This window comes from Hylobates moloch, unplaced genomic scaffold (genome assembly GCF_009828535.3).
Source record: "Hylobates moloch isolate HMO894 unplaced genomic scaffold, HMol_V3 SCAFFOLD_33, whole genome shotgun sequence".
Classification (NCBI taxonomy): domain Eukaryota; kingdom Metazoa; phylum Chordata; class Mammalia; order Primates; family Hylobatidae; genus Hylobates; species Hylobates moloch.
In genome coordinates, this window is record NW_026652308.1 from 2,576,190 (window position 1) to 2,592,917 (window position 16,728).

At 54.5% G+C, this 16,728-nt stretch overlaps 1 protein-coding gene across 9 annotated transcripts; it reads right to left on the bottom strand.

Moving 5' to 3' along the window:
- Positions 1 to 4,639: 4,639 nt before the first annotated feature.
- LOC116463320 (tyrosine-protein kinase Fes/Fps) lies at positions 4,640 to 16,637 on the bottom strand. 9 transcript variants are annotated; one of them, XM_032146366.1, is made up of 19 exons: positions 16,559 to 16,637; positions 15,839 to 16,084; positions 15,512 to 15,685; positions 14,045 to 14,141; positions 13,732 to 13,915; positions 11,135 to 11,272; positions 10,942 to 11,061; positions 10,623 to 10,745; positions 10,307 to 10,493; positions 10,101 to 10,184; positions 9,390 to 9,599; positions 8,905 to 9,027; positions 8,470 to 8,523; positions 7,772 to 7,890; positions 7,403 to 7,497; positions 7,183 to 7,306; positions 6,786 to 6,943; positions 6,539 to 6,661; positions 4,640 to 5,000 (listed from the first exon to the last, which is right to left on the bottom strand). In XM_032146366.1, the coding sequence occupies exons 2-19, from the start codon at positions 16,049 to 16,051 to the stop codon at positions 4,858 to 4,860; spliced, it is 2,469 nt and encodes an 822-aa protein (XP_032002257.1). In that variant the 5' UTR covers positions 16,052 to 16,084; positions 16,559 to 16,637; the 3' UTR covers positions 4,640 to 4,857. The 9 variants fall into 9 exon arrangements, with proteins under 9 accessions (XP_032002257.1, XP_032002256.1, XP_032002258.1 ...); XM_032146365.2 differs by having other exon boundaries at positions 15,839 to 16,060; positions 16,559 to 16,636; XM_032146367.1 differs by having other exon boundaries at positions 15,839 to 16,102; positions 16,559 to 16,614.
- Positions 16,638 to 16,728: the final 91 nt, after the last annotated feature.

The following is a 16,728-nucleotide window of genomic DNA, read 5'->3' on the forward strand; positions in this document are numbered from 1 at the left end:
TTTGCCTTGTGTTCTGGGAGATTTATTTTCCAGCCCTTCTATTGAATTTTCCATTTTGGTGATTTTTTTTTTTTTTTTTTTTTTGAGACAAAGTCTCACTCTGTCGCTCAGGCTGAAGAGCAGTGGCGTGATCTCAGCTCACTGCAACCTCTGCCTCCCAGGTTCAAGTGATTCTTGTGCTTCAGCCTCCCGAGTAGCTGGGATTAGAAGCGCGCACCACCATGCCCAGCTAATTTTTGTATTTTTAGTAGAGATGGGGTTTCACCATGTTGGCCAGGCTGGCCTTAAACTCCTGACCTCAGGTGATCTGCCCACCTCGGCCTCCCGAAGTGTTGGGATTACAGGTGTGAGCCACCGTGCTCAGCCTCATTTTGGTGATAATCTTAATTTTCTTTTTTCTTTTCTTTTGAGAGGGAGTTTTGCTCTTGTTGCCCAGGCTGGAGTGCAATGGTGCGATCTCCGCTCACCGTAACCTCTGCCTCCTGGGTTCTCGCCATTCTCCTGCCTCAGCCTCCTAAGTAGCTGGGATTACAGGCATCTGCCACCACACCTGGCTAATTTTGTATTTTTAGTAGGGATAGGGTTTCTCCATGTTGGTTGGGCTCGTCTCAAACTCCCAACCTCAGGTGATATGCCCACCTCAGCCTCCCAAAGTGATGGGATTACAGGTGTGAGCCATCGTGCCCGGCCTGATAATCTCAATTTTCAAGAATTCTTGTTTGTTGTCTGGTGGTTCTTTTTTAAAAATTGAGGTACAGTTTACACTGTGTGGCACAAATCTTAAGTGTACAGCTTGATCCGTTTTGATAAATACATACACAAACATAATCACCACCCAGATCAAAACGCAGGACATTCCCATCTACCCAAAATGTTCCCCTGTGTCAAGTGGCCAAGCAGTCCCTAAGCACACCATAGTGGCTGTCAGACTGTGGTCCAGCCTTGCCCATGTGGCCCATGTAGAGACATACGTGGTTGTAAGGGCACCATGGTGAACCTTTTCCCCTCCATCTTCACACACCTTTCCATCAGGACCCTCCAGACATAAGCACTGCTTTGACTTCTCTGTAACTTCGTTTTGCCTGTTCTTAAACTTCATAAAATAGAATCATAAGTATGAACTCTTTCATGTCTGGCTTCTTTACTCAGTATGACTTTTTTTTTTTTTTTTTTTTTTTTTTGAGACAGTCTTGCTGTCACCCAAGCTGGAGTGCAGTGGTGCGATCTCAGCTTACTGCAACCTCCGCCTCCTGGGTTCAAGTGATTCTCATGCCTTGGCCTCCTGAGTAGCTGGGACTACAGGCACGTGCCACTACACCCATCTAATTTTTGTATTTTTAGTAGAGACGGGGTTTCACCATGTTGGCCAGGCTGGTCTCCAACTCTTGGCATCAAGTGATTTGCCCACCTTGGCCTCCCAAAGTGCTGGGGTTACAGGCATGAGCCACTGTGCCCAGCCACGTCTTTGACATTCATCAATGTCGGTACATATATTAGTGGTGTTTTGTTTGTTTGTTTTTATTGCTGTATATACGTTTGGGTCATTTTCCGCTTGTTCTGGACCTAACTTCTCTCTCCACTTCTTCTGTAACTTGAATTATTCATATAGTCCCATGTTTCTTAGCTTCCATTCTCTTTTTTTTCTCTGTACTTCAGTTTAGGTACCTCCTTTTAACCTATTAAGTTCACTAAATCTGTTTTCTGATATGACTTAATTTCTAAATTCGATTGTGATTTTATCCTTTACTTCTATCAATGTTTATGAAATCCATCCAATGAGTTTGTAATTTCAGGGATATTTTTCAGTTCAATAGGCTCCTTTCATTCTCTTTTAATAGATTCCAACTCTGTTGATATTCTCTACATTTGCTTCTTTTTTGTCCATCTTCTTCTCTGTTTGACACATTAACCAAGTTATTTAAAAATCTTTGCCAGTTCCAATATCTGGATCATCTGTGGGTCTGCTTTTATTATTTTTCTTTTATGTATTAGCCCCATATTTCTCCATTTTTTGCATGGTTTATGATTTTTAATTGTATGTCACATATTGGGTATAAAAGAAGGATAGGGACTTCAAATCTTGTTATTCCCTGCAGGAGCTAGTCATTCGATGCAATTAAGTACTGAACTGGGTTGGGGCAGTGTTGCAATTGCAGTAAAACTCAATCCCCTCCTGGTTGTCCTTGTTCCTTAGGAATGGCCCTCTTAGATTTTGGATTGAAAGCCTGGTCAGTCTGTGTCTCAGATCTTAAAGTTCTGCTCTTCAGAGATTTAAAGGGAGCTCTTTAGCTTCCAAACCCACACAGGTGCAAAACCTGGCAAATATCTTATGTTGGGGAGACCAGCTATTTGTTCACTCCAGGCCTCCTCTCTAAACACTGCAAGACTGTGGAACTTGCCTTCTCGGTCTCCTGCACTGCCTCAGAACTCAGCAAATGTCCCATGGGGAAAACACTCTGCATTTTGTGCTCCTCTAGGTCCTAATCCATAGCAAGTCCTTGCAACCACCAAAAACTGTTCCTTTCTCTCTTGCCCGGTAGAGTCTCTCTGCTTGGGCCAAGTCTGATCCTCATGTCCCAAATGGGCAAATGTTTCAGGGAAGAAAATAGCTGCCTATCACTAGTTCAACTCGGAAGGGCTCTTTCCTCCTTGAAATTTTAGTCCATTCAGTCTTTATTTCTGTGACCACTCTTCATTTTTTTAAAAATAAGACATTTTCAGCCAGGCGTGGTGGCTCATGCCTGTCATCCCAACACTTTGGGAGGCCGAGGTGGGCGGGTCACTTGAGGTCAGGAGTTTGAGACCAGCCTGACCAACATGTTGAAACCCCGTCTCTACTAAAAATACAAAAATTAGCCGCATGTAGTGGTGCACGCCTGTAACCCCAGCTACTCGGGGGGCTGAGGCAGGAGAATTGCTTGAACCCGAGAAGCGGAGGTTGCAGTTAACTGAGATCGCGCCACTGCACTCCAGACTGTGCAACAGAGCGAGACTCCATCTCAAAAAAAAAAAAAGAAAAAAAGACATTTTCATCTTAGCTGTTTTTTCCCTAGCGGTTGCAATGGGAGTGGTGGCGCGCAGAGACCTACCATATCCTACCTAGCAGAAGTTTTTCAGTTCTGCTTTCTACCATTTCCATTGGAGGTATTATTTCACTTCCTAGTATTTTCATTTAATTACATGACAACACAACTTCCTCTTGTTTGAACAAGTTATAGGGCTCTCATCTCTTTCAAAATAGATTTTTGCTTGTTTTGTTTTGTTTTTTTGAGACAGAGTTTTGTTCTTTGCTCTTGTTGCCCAGGCTGGAGTGCAATGGCGCGGTCTCGGCTCACTGCAACCTCGGTCTCCCCGGTTCAAGTAATTCTCCCGGCTCAGCCTCCAGAGTAGCTGGGATTACAGGTGCACACCACCACGCCTGGCTAATTTTTTTGTATTTTTAGCAGAGAGAGAGTTTCACTATGTTGGCTAGACTGGTCTCGAGCTCCTGAACTCAGGTGATCCACCTGCCTCAGCCTTCCAAAGTGCTGGGATTATAGGTGTGAGCCACTGCGCCCGGCCGATGTTAACTATTTCCTGAACTTTCTTGAGGGATAGCCATTTTACTTCAAGGTTCTCATTGCCCTGTTCTTCTGTATTACAAATGTTTCCCACTTTGTTTTTTAGTTATGTTCACACTTCCTTATCTTCTCAAACTTCGCTTTTGGTGATGTTAATATTTCAGATGACTTTTTAGTTTCACTGGGACTTAGGGGAGGAGGTGAAGGCTCCCCAGTCTGCCATCTTATTCCTCAATAGATTCATCTTGAGAAACAACTCCCTCAAAAGCATTTACTTCCTCGTCAGCTACATCAGTCTTCTATGAGTGGAACTCTCTTCTCGTCTCCTCCTGAATTTTATGTGAGTGTTGTACGCATCCATAGTGTCAGCTACTCTCTAATATTCATAAGCCATTGATTCACACATCTATTGCCAGCCTTCACCTCCATCTGGGCTTCCAGACCCTATTCATCTACATTTAAATTAATTATTTATTATTTTTATTTACTTATTTTTGAGACAGGGCCTCGCTTTGTTGCCCATGCTGGAATGCAGTGGTGTGATCACAGCTCACTGCAGCCTCAACCTCCGAGGCTCAATTGTCCTCCTAACTCAGCCTTCTGAGTAGCTAGGACTATAGGTGTGTGCCACCATGCCTGGCTAATTTTCTTGTTTTTTTTTTTTTTTTTGTAGAGACAGAGTTTCGCCATGTTGCCCAGGCTGGTCTCAAACTAGGCTCAAGCGATCCACATGCCTTGGCCTCCCAAGTACCTGGGACTACAGGTGTCTACCACCACACCTGGCTTCACCCACACTTTTATCTCCAATAAAATGCAACATCTCTAAACTCAACATCCTCCTCGAAGCTCTGATCCTCTTCCTATAATCCTATTTCAGGGGATGACACCACCATCTGGCCATAGCCTGTGTATCATCCTCATCTCTCCCCTCCTTCCCCATGTCTCACATTCAGCTGCTACTAAATCATGTCAGCTCTGCCCCATGCATACTGCCTGTCCTCCTCCTTCCCCACGGCCACCATACCCACACTCGTGCCTTCTGAGACCTGCCTTCTGGACGAGCGCACATGCCAGGAGTGTTCAGTGGGCACAAGTGGTTTTATTGTTTCTGCCCGGAAGAGGAAGCCCTGGCAGCAGCAGGGACACAGAGAAGACACGGCGCTGCATCCTGCCGGCAGTGTGGATGCTGGTGGCGGGAGTCCAGGACTGTGAATAGCTGTCAGCATATGAGCTGGAGCCGCTGAGGAGCTGCACCTAGGCCTGCAGAGGCCACCAGCTTGAGAAGGGGGTCCCAGCCTCACCGATGCCGCTTTCGGATGCTCTGCAGCTCCTGGTAGATGGTGCTGAAGCTGGGCCGCTGCCCAGGCTCATAGGCCCAGCACTGCTCCATGAGCCTGAACACAGCATCAGGACACAGCTCTGGGCAGGGCAGACGGCCCCCTGTAAGGAGAGGCACAGCACACCAGGCATGAGGAGGGAGTTTGAGGGTCCTCGGCAGACTCTGGGGGATACCATGAGCCATTGGAGCTGCTTAAGATGCACTGTTCTGAAGGATGCACTGTTCTCCACCAAGGGCCCAAAGGACAAAGAGGCCTGGCTTCTGATCCCAATCCCACCACGTGCTAGTTGTGTGTCCTCTGCCAGCCTGTTTATCCATCTGAGAAAGGGACATATTAATCCCTACCACACATGTAGTGATGAGCAAATGAAATAACATGTGACCTAGCACAGAACAGGTGCTCATAGTAGCTACAGGGATATTCTTTTTTTTTTTTTTTTTTTTTTTTGAGATGGGGTCTTGCCCTGTCACCCACGCTGGAATGCAGTGGTGCGATCTCAGCTCACTGCAACCTCCACCTCCCAGGTTGAAGCAATTCTTGTGCCTCACCCTCCCAAGTAGCTGGGATTACAGGCTTGCGCCACCACACCTGATTAATTTTTTGTATTTTTAGCAGAGACAGGGTTTTTCCATGTTGGCCAGGCTAGTCTCAAACTCCTAGACTCAAGTGATCCACCTTCCTCAGCCTCCCAAAATGTTGAAATTACAGGCGTGAGCCACTGCGCCCAGGTTTTTTTCTTTTTTGAGTCAAGGTCTCTCTCTGTCACTCAGTTTGGAGTGCAGTGGCACGATCTCAGCTCACTGCAACCTCCGCCTCCCAGGCTCCAGTGATCCTCCCACCTCAGCCTCCCAAGTAGCAGGGACTATAGGCACATGTCACCACACCCAGCTAATTATTGTATTTTTTGTTTCGTTTTTTGTTTTTTTTGAGATGGAGTTTCACTCGTTACCCAGGCTGGAGTGCAGAGGCAGAATCTCGGCTCACTGCAACCTCCGCCTCCCAGGCTCCAGTGATCCTCCCACCTCAGCCTCCCAAGTAGCAGGGACTACAGGCACATGTCACCACACCCAGCTAATTATTGTATTTTTTGTTTCGTTTTTTGTTTTTTTTGAGATGGAGTTTCACTCTTGTCACCCAGGCTGGAGTGCAGTGGCACAATCTCGGCTCACTGCAGCCTCTGCCTCCTGGGTTCAAGCAATTCTCCCACCTCAGCCTCCCAAGTAGCTGGGATTACAGGCATGTGCCACCACGCCTGGCTAATTTTTGTATTTTTAGTAGAGACGGGGTTTCACCATGTTGGTCTGGCTGGTCTCAAACTCCTGACCACAGGTGATCCATCTGCCTTGGCCTCCCAAAGTGCTGGGATTACAGGTGTGAGCCACTGTGCCCAGCCTATTTTTGTATTTTTTTGTACAGATGGAGTTTCACTGTGTTGTCCAGGCTGATCTCGAACTCCTAGGCTCAAGTGATCCACCCAGCTCAGCCTCCCAAAGTGCTAGGATGACAGGCGGGAGCCACTGGCCAGGTTATTCTTATTCTGCCTGGTGGGAAGGTTGGCATTAAGGGAGTTAGAAGAGTCCGGCTGGAGCATCTGGAAGAGGGTGCAGCCTGAGGCTGCTGTCATCACAGGGTGCTTACCCTTCTCCACGAACTCCCGTGTCTGCTGATTGCTGAGGTTGGGATAGGGGGAGGCCCCCAGGCTGAAGGTCTCCCAGAGCAAGATGCCAAAGCTCCACACGTCGCTTTCGGAGGAGTAGCGGCCTGCAGAGGAGGCGAGGAGGTGAGGCAGCGTGCGTGGACCCTCCCTGGGGCCAGGGTGCGGCAGGTGGCAGGACCCAGGCCTGGCCTCTGGCCATGCAGTCCAGGGTGGACAGGGACTAGGTACCGTAGTTAAGGGCCTCAGGTGCGGTCCACTTCACGGGGACTTGTCTGAGGCCCCCTGAGGCTGCATAGACCCCATCAGCTTCCTCTCGGGACATCCCAAAGTCACTGATCTTCAGGACATTCTTCTCTGTCACCAGGCAGTTCCGAGCAGCCAGGTCCCTGGGTGAGACAGGGCAGGGGCTCATTTGGCCAACAGTCGCCTGCCCAGCCCTGGCTGAACACTCTAGAAAAGCCACAGACAAAAGTTGCTCCCAGCCCTGGGCACCCCTGTCTACCAGAGAGGCCAACTCCCCCTCTGGAGCTGATGCCTGATGGTCCAGCGGGGGGCCCTAGGGGTATAGGTACCTCTTGACTCTGGTCGGGGGTGTTGGCAGGGCCTGTGGCCACCGCCCACTCACCGGTGGATGCAGCACTTGCTCTCCAGGTACTCCATGCCAGCAGCTGCATCCCCCACCATCTGCAGCAGAGTCTTCACCCGCAGGCGGGCCCCCTCCGTGCGGAGGAAGGTCAGGAAGTCGCCCCCTGCAGGTGGGGAGGACCCCTGCTGAGCCTCCTGAGGTAAGGGTGCCGCCTGGCCAGGCTGCGCGCCCTACCTGGAGCTCAGCGTCCCGCGCTCACCCTGCACAAGCTCCATGACGATGTAGATGGGCTGCTTCTGGGTGCAGACACCAATGAGACGCACGATGTTGGGGTGGCTGTACTGCTTCAGGATCCTGGAGGGCACTGCTGCTCAGGCTCCACGTGGCCGGGCCCGCCTCCCCAGGGTCCCCCGGGGATGATGCAAGAAGAGCTTGGCCTCCGAGGCCAGCAGACCCGGACGTGTGACCTGGGGCAGCCTCTACCCTTCAGCACTATAAGGGGGTACTACCCGCAATGGGGGGCCTCGAGGATTAAACGCCACCACAGAGGTCAAGCACTTTACACTGTGCCATGCAGTGTAACCTCTGTGTACGCGGGACCCGTGGTGATCATTAGTTTATCACCCACCTCGCTTCCTGTAGAAACTTGGCCTTGAGGTCAGGTGGGAGCGTCTCTCGACAAGACTTCACCGCCACCAGGGTATTGTCGGCTCGCAGGCGTCCGCTGAACACTTCGCCAAAGTTCCCCTGAAACGGTCTTGGGCTCCTACCATGGCCTTCCCAGTCCCACAGTTCTCTTCTCTGCTCCCTACCCATTCTTACTCAGCCCCCGTGCTCGGACCCCTCACCCAGGCTCTCTGGGAGTTTGCCCCTCGCTGGGGAACCTAGAGAGCACACGGGGCAGGCAGGGAAAGTTGCCTCCGATGTGCCACCCTCCCTGAGAGAAGTGACATGGAAATCCAAAAATCACTCTCCCTTAGGTTTGAAAAGCATTCTGATTTTTAGTAAAGTGACTTCTTCCCTAAACAGGTATCTTATGGCTTATAGTAACAGGGTGTCTCCCTGCGTGCACACAAGAGCTCGAGGGGGGCGGCCTGGGTGGGGGTGATGAGGTCAGGGTGCCAGCAAAGCTGTCTGCTGGGAGTTTTCAGGGTAGGTACTGTCCCGTTTCCTGGAGGACGGTGTGTGGTGGGGACTGGGCAGGCAGTCGGGGTACAAGTGGGGAATCAGATGGGGCAGGGAGGTCTCTGGGTGGTAGGGCAGGGGGCCCAGGCGCGACTCGGGAGAAGCCGCCAGCGACAAGGAGGCCAGCAGAGGCGCACTCACCCGTCCAATCTGCTCACCCAACACCAGGTCCTCATGGTTCAGCACCCACTTGTCCTGGGGAAGAGAGGAGTCAGGGGATCAGAAGTCTGAAGAAAAGGGGTGCTTGGCCCTTAGAAGGGCTATGTCCTCCATTTCTTGGTGCCTCCATATGTGACCAGGGGTGGGACCACATGGGGAGCACGCTGAGATGACTACGGGGTCCAGGCAGGTGCCCTGACCAGGTAAGCACCCACCTGGTGTGTACAGCCCATGGCGTAGCAGTGGCCCTGACATTCCAAACCTAGAGCGAGGCTGGCCCTGAGGGTCACTCACTCTGCATCTTGTATGTAGACGGAGGGCCTGGAAAGCCCTTTCTGCCCAGACGCTGGGTGGGCCTGACCCACACTCCCCAAGCCCTGCCACAGGTGGCATGGGCCAGGCTGGGTGCAGGCTCACCTTGGGCACAGCCCTGTGCAGGACGACACCACTCTTCTTGGTGAGGGGCTGCTGGGTGCTCAGTAGGTGGTCGATGAGCAAAGGAATGCTGGGAAAGCCTTCCCCTTCCAGTCGGTACAGGTTCTGCAGGGCAGGGGACCCGGGGTCAGCAGCCTCCATTCTAAGAGGGCCTGAGCCCTGGGAGGGGGAAAGGGAGAGCAGCAGGGGAGAAAGGGCCTGCCCAGGACCAGGGGCAGAGAGACCTCCAGAAAAGATGCCATCTGATGGCACATGACATCCTGCTGCCCCACCAGCGGAGGACTCACACTTAAGCCTCTATTTTGTTGCAGGGACTGGGTGGTCTCTGTGGCCCCTTCCAGCCAGCCCTGCTAGGGAGGCATCCAAGACCTGGCAGCTACCCCCTACCCTGAAAGGCCATTCCCCTTGGGGAAGGGAAGGGAGGGGAAGAGTGAGGCCTGGAAGGCTCGGGTCCCAGCCCCACTCACGTCCAAGGACTGGATGATGAAGTGCCGGGTCAGACCATCCCACAGCACCGACAGCACGTACTCCTGCTTGCCCTGGCTCTCCCGCACCAGGAAGTCCCCCGAGTGCACCAGCAGCTCAGCCACCTCGGCCCTCGGGATGGCCCCGTGGTACCACAGCTGCTCATGTAGGGGCTTCTGCACCTCCGGAACGAGCTGCAGCGGTGGGGGGAGCTGGGCAAGGGAGGATTGAGGAGGAGTCACTCAACCACCTTGTTGAAGAGGCCATGGGGGCAGCCAGGGGTCTCTCTCTCCCCACTATATGCCCTCAGGCCTCACAACCATGGAGTGGCATGCAGAGCCGTCCACAGGCCCCTGGAGTGGGCACTGGACTGGCCCAGGCTCACGCTGGGCAGAGCTGGGAAGGGGGAAGCCCAGGCAGGAAGACCCCAAACCAAGCTGGTGCCTCCTCCTCCAGGCCACAGGCCCCCAACCATTCCTGAAGCAGGGAGAGCCATGGAACAGTCGAGGTTGCTGGTCCCTTTAGCACACTGGGGCGATGGAAAGGGAGGGGTCACAGGGGTGGCAGGGTCTGGGAACATCTGCAGCCTGGAATCCCAGGGAAGAGAGGAACTTCCCAACGCAAGCAGCCTGGGCAGAGCCTCGTCTCTAGGACATCCCAGTGATTAAACTCTAAACACAACAGTAGGGGGGCCCAGGCTGGGTGCCACTCACCGAGAACTTGGGGCGGAAGATTCCTGAGATGTGGCTCTTAAGGATCTCCAGCGTGGGCGTCCTTCCCCCCTCTCGCTCCTGCTCCTGAGGCCAGGGACAGACGTCAGCGGGTGGCCAGGCTTAGGGAGGGGGAGGGCGAAAATGAGGAGCGCAGCCCCAGGTGGGCAGGCCGGTGGCGGGCAGCGGCCGCGGATGGGGCAGCTCACCGAGGACGACGTGGAGTGGCGGTCATCCTGCAGGAGCAGCACGGCCGGGGGCTCGCCGGGGCCCAGCTGCTCCAGCTTGGTCCGCAGCAAGTCCTGCTGGGCCTGCAGCTTGGCCTGGCTGCACAGCGCTACCTGCAGCCCCTGCAGTGCTTCTTGCAGCACCTGCCTCTTGCCCAGCAGCTGCACCCTGCAGGCAGGGGTGGGTGGGAGGGTGGGTGAGAAAGAGGGCTCGGTCTGCGGCGGGTAGCCAGCAGCAGGTAGGGTAGGTAGGAGGGAGGGAGGCCCAGGAGGCTGCTGCAGGCAGGGGCCCACTCACCGCCCCCGGGGGTGGGTGTTCTCCTCTTCATTCCGGAGCTCCTGTTGCAGCTGTGTAACCATCTCCTGCCGCCTGAACACCATCTCGGTGGCCACAGCCAGCTCATCTGTCACCGAGGTCAGCCTGCACCCAAGAGAAGGGAAGCATTAGAACTGAGCCCTCCTCAACCCACGTCCAGTGCACCCCTGTAGAGCCAAGCAAGCCCGGCCACCTGGTGACAGCTCTGTGTGGACAATCTCCACGACCTAGCCCTGCCTACATAAACACCCGTGGTCTGCTGGGAGCCCTGCCACGGCCCAGGTGCAAAGCCACCACCCACGTGTGCTGCACGCTCTCCACAGTCAGCTCGTTCAGCTGGAGCTCCCCAGGCTCCAGCGGTTCACCCTCCTCAAGCAGTGACTCATCGAATGTGACACAGGGTGGGACGTCAGGTGCGGACCTGTGGGGGACAGCGCCCCGTCAGTGGACAGGCCAGCAGCCCTGGGCCCAGCAAGAGCAAGGACGGGGCTTACCCATAGTGTCGCAGGAAGCCTTGGTACTCAGCCTCAGGCTGGATGCGGGCAGCAGCTGCAGCCATCTCCCGGTGAATGGCCACCACCTCATCCTGCACCAGGCTGCTAATCTCCAGGTATTCCTGCAGGATCTCCTTCCTGCCCCCGAGATGGGATCCCCAGTCAGGGGAGCCTCAGGCTGTGCAAGGCTGGGCAGTTCAGGCCTAGGACCCTGGGTTTGGAGTCAGGGCTGGGGTTGACCCCTGCCTCACTTTGAGCTAGCCATGCCACTCTAGGCAAATTATTTAATCTCTCCCTAATCTTCTATTTCCTGGTATGTATAAGAGGGACACTGGCAGTTGTAATAAGGATCCAGTGGGCCAGGCACAGTGGCTCATGCCTGTAATACCAACACTGGGAGGTCGAGGTGGGTGGATTGCCTGAGGTCAGTTCGAGACCAGCCTGGCTAACATGGTGAAACCCCGTCTCTACTGAAAAAGCAAATACAAAAATTAGCCAGGCATGGTGGCACATGCCTGTAGTCCCAGCTACTTGGCTACTTGGGAGGCTGAGGCAGGAGAATCACTTGAACCCGGAAGGTGGGGGTTGCAGTGAGCCAAGATCGCACCACCACACTCCAGCCTGGGCGACAGAGTGAGACACCGTCTCAAAAAAAAGGATCCAGTTGAGATCCTGTGTGCAGAGTGTCTGCTGTACAGGGAGTGCTCAGTAAACATGAGCTACGGTCATCCCTGCCCTGGGCAGCCAGCTCTGCACATCCACTACCATATAAGCCATCAACATGCTGCCCATCCCCATTCATATCTCCCAGCCCAGGCACCTCCCCTGGGCCCTAACCTCATGTACTCACTCACCTACTCAAAATGTCCCATTGGCTAGCTCTAAGACACCCCAACCTCTCTAGTTGAAAACTGAGGCCAGGCACGGTGGCTCATGCCTGTAATCCCAGCACTTTGGGAGGCCGAGGCGGGTAGATCACGAGGTCAAAAGATGGAGACCAGCCTGACTAACATGGCGAAACCCCATCTCTACTAAAAATACAAAAACTAGCTGGACATGGTGGCACGCGCCTGTAGTCCCAGCTACTCGGGAGGCTGAGGCAGGAGAATCGCTTGAGCCTGGGAGGTGGAGGTTGCAGTGAGCCAAGATCGCACCACTGCACTCCAGCCTGGTGAAAGAGTGAGACTACATCTCTAAATAAATAAATAAATAAACCGCTACTCTTGTCTCCTAAACCTGTTCCTCCCACAGCCTTCCCTACATAAGTTAACAGCTACTCCATCTTCCAGCTGCTCCAGGCCAAATCCCCAGAGTTACCCCTGACTCCTCTATTTCACGCTCCACTTCCAATCCATAGGGAAATCCCACTGGCTCCACCTTCAAAACAGCCCAGGACCTGACCGCTCCTCACCTCCATTGCTACCTCCCCGTCCTAGTGGCCAAAAGCTTGGATCTGGATTACTGCAAGAGCCTGCTCTCTGGCCTCCCAGCTTCGGTCCTTGCCCCCTGAAGTCTATTTGCAGCATAGCAGCCAGAGTGGCCTTATTAAGACAGAGGTCAGGGCTGGGCGTGGTGGCTCACGCCTGTAATCCCAGCACTTTGGGAGGCAGAGGCAGGCAGATCGCTTTGGGCCCAGGAGTTAGACACTAGCCTGGGCAACATGGTGAAACCCCATCTTTACTAAAAATACAAAAATTAGCTGGGTGTAGTGGTGCATGCCCCTAGTTCCAGCTACTTGGGAGGCTGAGGCAGGAGAATTGCTTGAGCCTGGGAGGTGGAGGTTGCAGTAAGCCGAGATCATGCCACTGCACTGCAGCCTAGGCGGCAGAACAAGACTCTGACTCAAAAAAAATTAAAACAAAATTAAACAAAAAAACAGAGGTCAGATCATGCCATTCTTGTTCACCCAGAGCCAAAGTCCTCACCATGGCCCTGCTGGACCCTCTATCACCCAGTAGCCCTTGACGCCTGACTCCTCCAGCCTCGTGTATGACTCTCCCCCTCTCTCACTCTCAGAGGCACCACTGGTTCCTGGCTATTAGTCCCCGGTACTCTCCTAACTCAAGGCCTGTGTAATTGCTGTCCTGCTTTCTGGAATGGTCTTTCTCCAAATAGCCTCATGATTCACTCCCGTACCCCTCTCAGGGGCCTCTTTGAATGTCACCTCTCAAGAGGCTTTCCCAGATCACTCTATGGACAACTGTCACCTCCTCCCTTGCCTCCGTGCTCCCAGGTCCCGATCCACTTCTCTTGCTTTATTTTTCTCCATGGCTCTTAGTGCTCCTCACATCCTCACTCCACTAACACGAAAGATCCCTGAGGACAGATGTTTTTGTCTACCATTGTTCTCTGTTATAATCCAGAGCCCAGAACAGTGCTCAATGAATGTAATAAAACCCTGGAATAATGGGACCCTGGAATAGGGTAATTCAGAGGTCAGTAGCCTGTTTCCAATCCTTGGCCCAGGTCCCATTCTCATGTGGTTACATGGCCAGCACTTTCCCAGCAGTGGATTTTCTGGGTCCTGCCTCTGGGCCTGATGGCTGGGCTTAGGGCTGCTCAAGGGTGGGGGCCGGGGGACGGGGCTGCGGGCTTACAGGATGCAAGCCATCTCCTCGTGCAGGTCCTGCAGTGACCGCAGCAGGCCGGGCAGCAGGAGCTGGTGGTGGTGCTGGTGGTGTAGCTGTGCAGCCCGCACGCCCAGCACATAGCGGTTGTGGTGAGCAAAGAGCTTCCACAGGCTGCGCACATACTTGTCCTTGGCCTTGTCACGGTCCTTGTCTGCCAGATGGGGGGCAAGTGGTATAGATGACAGCATGGAGGCCCAGGCAGCCCCCACTCTCGGGGTACCCAAGGACAGGTCAGCACTGGCTTCGGATTCCCTCCCTGCCAGCAAGGGAAGCCACGAACCTTTGCTGGCCTCCTGGTACTTGCGCTTGGCTTGGGCACTGTCCCGTGCCAGAACTCGGTACTGGCTCTTCAGCTTCTCAATGTCCTGGCTGTGGGTCTAGGGAGAGAGGAGAGGCCAGTGTGGAGAAGCAGGTCCCCAGTTGTGGAAGATTCTTGCCTGGGGTGAAGCCCTGGAAAGGTCCTGTCGTCAGGCAAGGAGCACCTGGAGACTTCTGGGAAAGCTGGCTGCTGACGTGAGAGTCAAAGATCAGAGGGCCTGTTAAAGACAGGCCCCTTGGGGAGGAAGAGGTAGACTACAGGCTACAGTGGTCCCTCCTTGGACTGAGAGTGGTAGCCTGGTGGCAGGCAGGGCCAGTTGCAGGTGTGTGTGGCCCGTGCAGTCACTCGGGGCTCCACATGTAAAAGGGCCCTGCGCTTGGTTTTATGCTCCGTTATTGCCACCTCGAAATTCTTAACAATCTTTTAACAAAGACCCCCACGATTTCACTTTGCACTGGGTCCTGCAAATTACGTTCTTGGCAGTTGGAATAGATGACAGCCAGAGATCAGTGTTCTCGTTCCAGTTCTCCTGTTTCTGTGCTGGGATATGTTGGCCAAGCGCCCAACCTCAGTTTCCCCATCTGTAACTGAGCTAAATTCCTCGACTAGATCAGTCTTTTCCTTAAAGGGCCAGAGAGTAAATAAATATTTTAGGCTTGTAGGCCATACAGTCTCTGTCACAATTACTCAACTCTGTCATTGTAGTCACAGACAATATGAAAACAAAGGGGCATAGCTGTGTTCCAGCAAAACTATAAAAATGGGCCCACCCTTGAATTAGATGATCTTTTGGGGAGAGGAATGGGGCCAGGGTGGCCACCAGGGGCCGCTGTGGGTCCATGGCAAGGCTGGGCTCTGCACTTGAGGAAGGGGTGTGGTGCAGGGAGGGTGAAGGAGACACTGAATGGGGGCACTAGGTTCCCAGATAAATAGCTCCAAATCACACAGCCTCTAGACTGAGGAGCTGGGTGGGATTCAAACCTAGGCAGGCTGACTTCACGGCCCGAGTCCTTGACCTTCAGGGGGCTATGCTGCTGCACAGTCTCTGGGCCCCTGAGAGGAGGCTGCCTAAGTCGAAGGCAAACAGACTGACCCTCATTCCTCTCCCTGATTCTCAGAACCCAGAGCCAGATGGCACAGTGTGGAGGCGAGTACCGATTCTGAGCTTCTCCCAGGCACATGACCGGTCACTCATCCTTACATTCCCAGCACTTTGCCCAGGCACAGAAAAAGCACAGAGAGGCCTTGCTGCAAGCCAGCCCAGCGTAGGGGAGGAAGAGAGGAAGCTGCATCAAGGTTACAGCAAGCCAGGCCTGGGGTCAGGGACTTCCACTTCCCCAGTGAATCCAGGGCCTCTTGTGCAAAACAACTCCTTCGAGGCTCAAAATTTAGACAGAAATGACCGAAGCCCCAGTGCTGCCCGCTCACCTTGGTGAGCTCCTGCTGCAGCTGCTGCCACTGCTCGCTGTAGGTCTTGCGAAGCTGCTGCCGTTCCCGAATGAGCAGGCTCAACTTGCTCAGGGGCCCTGAGTTCAGATCCTCTGCGTGCTGCCGCAGCAACCGGCTCAGGCCCTCAGTTTGGCTGGTGATCTCGGCCCAGGACTATATAGCACAGATGGGGGAGGCACGGAGAGGGGCACAATGGCTCCCAAGACTTGGCCTACCAGATCTCCAGCCACTGCCCCAGAGGGCCCCCAGGAGAGAAAGGAGAAGGCAGATACAGCCAGCACCCACCAGAGTCCCATAGAGACCCACCTGGCTGATGGGGCTGTCAGGGCTGGTGCCCCGGCTCTGGGCCCCACTGTCCTGCAGGGACATGTGGTGAAGCAGTCCTGCATACTCCCTGTCACTCTTGACCCGCTGGGCCATCCACTTTCTCATGCCCTCCAGTAGACGAAGCTCGGCCTCCTGCATCTGCTGCAGGACCCCATGGCCCTGGGGGCTGCACAGCTCGGAAGAGAAGCCCATTGTGCTGTCCTGGGGACAGAAAGGGGCCCATCCCTGGAGGCAAGGCAGCAGCTGGAGATGGAGGCATGGGACGAGGAGGCTGGGGACTGTAGGGTCAGGATGGGCTGCAGACAGGGAGGATGTGGGGTCCTGCCTCGCTCACACGCAGCCATGGGTACCCAGCAGCAGCCTGGCCTGAGGACTGGCCCTCATTACTTCCTTAGCGTCAGGGTCTCCTCCCCCGTTCGGGAACAGGAGCCAACCTGGAGCCCTGGAGCCTCCCTCCCCAGGCCCTTCCACCCACCACCCCTTACAGGGACACCCTTGCCCAGGTCCTTAACAGGCCAAGCCTGCCCCAGCTGAAGCCTCAGGCGGCCACAGCCTGAGCCCTGCCCCTGCGGCCATCCCCTCCCTTCCGCGGCCCCTACCCCCACCTGGGTGGGTCTCTGGCCCTCGGAACGCTTGCTCTGCCCCTGCCTGCCGCGCCCCCACTCCCACCGCTCCTCCAGGCCCCGGGGCTAGAGTTACCCGCGCGGGCAGCTGCTCCTGGGACGGCCTCGGACCGACTCAGGCCCGGTGCCGACCCTGGCCAGTTCCTGATTCCGCGCTTCCTCCTCCCGCGGTTTCAGTTGGCCCAGGCCCCGGGGCGGGCCTGTGGAGGGGAAGGGGCGGGCGGGACCGGCCCGACGGCCCCGACG

Coding starts and splice junctions, on each gene's coding strand:
- LOC116463320 (XM_032146366.1), bottom strand. CDS start 16,051: ATGGGCTTCTCTTCCGAGCTGTGCAGCCCCCAGGGCCATGGGGTCCTG. Junction 9,600..10,100: donor TCTTCCGCCCCAAGTTCTCG/GTGAGTGGCACC, acceptor TCCCTTGCCCAG/CTCCCCCCACCGCTGCAGCT. Junction 8,524..8,904: donor TGCACAGGGCTGTGCCCAAG/GTGAGCCTGCAC, acceptor TCTCTTCCCCAG/GACAAGTGGGTGCTGAACCA.